Source organism: Sander lucioperca, chromosome 21 (assembly GCF_008315115.2).
Source record: "Sander lucioperca isolate FBNREF2018 chromosome 21, SLUC_FBN_1.2, whole genome shotgun sequence".
NCBI classification, from domain to species: domain Eukaryota; kingdom Metazoa; phylum Chordata; class Actinopteri; order Perciformes; family Percidae; genus Sander; species Sander lucioperca.
Genome location: NC_050193.1, coordinates 26,293,282 through 26,295,997, shown reverse-complemented (window position 1 = coordinate 26,295,997; position 2,716 = coordinate 26,293,282). Strand labels below are relative to the sequence as shown.

The 2,716-nt window shown below is 43.1% G+C and overlaps 1 protein-coding gene across 1 annotated transcript; it reads left to right on the top strand.

Moving 5' to 3' along the window:
- LOC116064023 (titin-cap (telethonin)) lies at nt 1–2,013 on the top strand. Its single transcript, XM_031319084.2, has 2 exons — nt 1–333; nt 615–2,013. The coding sequence occupies exons 1-2, from the start codon at nt 182–184 to the stop codon at nt 1,003–1,005; spliced, it is 543 nt and encodes a 180-aa protein (XP_031174944.1). The 5' UTR covers nt 1–181; the 3' UTR covers nt 1,006–2,013.
- Nucleotides 2,014–2,716: the final 703 nt, after the last annotated feature.

Genomic DNA, 2,716 nt, shown 5'->3' with positions numbered 1-2,716 from the left:
AGACCAGAGCCCAGACAGAGACAGCACAAAGAGAGACAGAGAGCCAGGAGATACAGCCAGCTGAAGCATCACTATCCCCTTGAACAAACAGCCTAATCACAGACACAACACCAGACCTTAAGACTGATCAACAAGACCCATTGGAGGCGATAAATTCAAGACAGATCTTCCTACAGCAGAGATGATGCCAGTCAATACCGTCCTGGAGAAGAGTAATGGTGTGGTGGTGGGAGCTGAGCTGACCTGCAGCCTATGGGAGGAGAACAAGGCTCACAGGGAGAGCTACAGCGCTGACTGGCATAGTGTCAGTCTCAAGACTCAACCTCAGGACAGGTGAGAGCTCACAGACCAACCAAAAAAACATTCTGCTGTCTCGCCTTAATGTGGTATGTGTCACCCCTGAATGAGAGGGGGAAAAGTTTCTATTTCTACTAATAATATTCTGGCTGTGATTTAAAATCTCCCTTACCATCATCAGATATGGATTGAGATCTACTTGACAATTCTTGAAGAACTGTTCTCATATTGGAGGGCAGTTATAGTCTAATTAAGTAGGTAAATCACAGTGAGTGCTCCCACAGTTTCTAACTTCAACTTTTCTCTGATGCCCGCAGGCAGACGATGAACATGAATGACGACTCTCGTAGGGAGACTCTTTCCCGGCAGTGGCAGGCCCGTCCGCTGAAACAGATCTGCCCCTCTGGTGTCTTCAGAGTGGGCACTGTGGAAAGAGGGGTGAGGGAGCACCAGCTGCTGCCAAAGAGAAAAACCCTCCCCTTGCCAATCTTCACTCCCGCAGAGTTGGGTGTCAGGCTTGGACGTGGAGCCCCACACTCCGAGGAGGACCTGTATACCTTCCCCACCCCAGACGGAGTCTGTCCCAGTAAGAGGACCGTGGACGAGATCACAAGAGACCTCCCCCCAGTCAAGCCAACCCTCATGGAGTTCTTCAAAGCACCCAGAGACCTGGGTCGCTCCATGTCTCAAGAGGCCCAGAGAGGGTGAAAAACAAAAAGAGAAAGAGGGGATGTTAGGGAGGGACAAGATGGGTGACAATTGGGAAGGAATATGCATTGAACTGTGTGTGTCAGGAAAGCGCATGACAAGATATATATAGATTTATCTCATTCATTCATGACATTCATCCAAAACTGTAAATCTTTAGCACTATCTGTGTTTCTTGACAAGCACAGCACCAATCATTGTTGGCATTTGGTGGTCAGTGGTACTAGAAATGGTTAGGTTAAGGCACTGTGATGAAGAGGCAGGGTGTGTGTTCTCAGCTGTGCCATGGGCTGATCCCTGCCTGTGCTGGCCAGCTGGCCTCACCATATCACCGATCTCTCAGTGGAATCACTGCGACCCAATTATTCCTTAACAATGCTGCATACAACTTTTTGTTTCCTTTATTTTGCATTGAAAAGTGTGAATATCCTTGTAAGGTAAATCAAAAGTGTTCTTGGAGATCAGATTAATGGATTATACTTGTAATAGGTGGTGAGGGGATTGCTTGCTCTTGGGGGAATTACTGGAATTGTTGGGTCTTTATAAATTATAGAGTGTGGTCTAGATCCACTCTATCTGTAAAGTGTCTTGAGATAACTAAATAGATAAAATTGAATTGAATTGAATAACAGAAAGTGACAGATGGAAAATGATATGCAAAAGGAAAGAGGGAGAGTCAGAGGGGAAGAGGAGGGGTGAGGGGTCTGGGTATGCAACTCCCAGGCCTCTACAGGTCCTTGACAATATCTGTGAAGAGTACAGAATGCTCCGGTGTGATCACACACTGCAGCTGTACATATGTGTGTGTGCCAGCTGACACCTCTAATTAGGAGGAAAACTAATAACACACTGTGTATTAAGTGATCTGTCTTGTTAGTTGATATGTGGACAGATACAGATTAGTTAAGAATGCCTATTTTCTGAATTAATTTGAAATGTGTGCAATCATGTTGAAATGTTTTTCCTAGATATTTATATTTTTACTAATAAAAGCTGAGCTGCTCTTCACTCATTGTGTTTTCTTTTAAATGGAAAATGAACATATTCTCATTACATTTAATGGTGAATGGAAAAGGCTTTGTAGCATGGTAAGGGTTTGGTGAATCAAATGATGCTTTAAAAGTAAAGACATAATGTAAAGCTGAGTTACCTGGTTTACAAGGATTCTGACCAGGCAGTAAGAGCTGAGCTAGGCTGTAAGGACAGTGGTATAACTCTAATAACACTATCTTGCAGCTTTAGGCAGTTTCATCACTGTATAAAGTGTAATAGATTGGATTAGACTTTATTGATACCTGGGAGAAAATGGCATACAACAAAGAAAATGGGATAAATATAATTACAGCAAAAGGGGTTATAACCTAAACAATGATATGATGTGATAATAAATCCAAACATGAATGGAAAAAAAATTATGTGAATAAGCAGTAAAACATACAAAAAAAACTATAAAAACATTGAAAGGAACAGATCAATATGGAAATGCATTTCAGGAGGCACCATGATGGCAGACATGCTGAAATAAATAGCTGGGAATCTGTCACCCATAATTTGGACACATGTATACTGTGACAGTGTCCTCCACCCTCTGAACAATCCCCACTTCACCACTTTACAGCCTTATTCATCTTTCATGTCCCACCACCTGTGTTTGTTTCCAACACAGAGCGCACTGTTCCTCTGTTGGTGTGCGGAGCTTTATTGGATGCAC

What these genes read in the sequence shown, in the direction of transcription:
- LOC116064023 (XM_031319084.2), top strand. Translation starts at nt 182, where the DNA reads ATGATGCCAGTCAATACCGTCCTGGAGAAGAGTAATGGTGTGGTGGTG. An exon ending in AAGACTCAACCTCAGGACAG is followed by an intron (nt 334 to 614) that starts GTGAGAGCTCAC and finishes TGATGCCCGCAG; the next exon opens with GCAGACGATGAACATGAATG.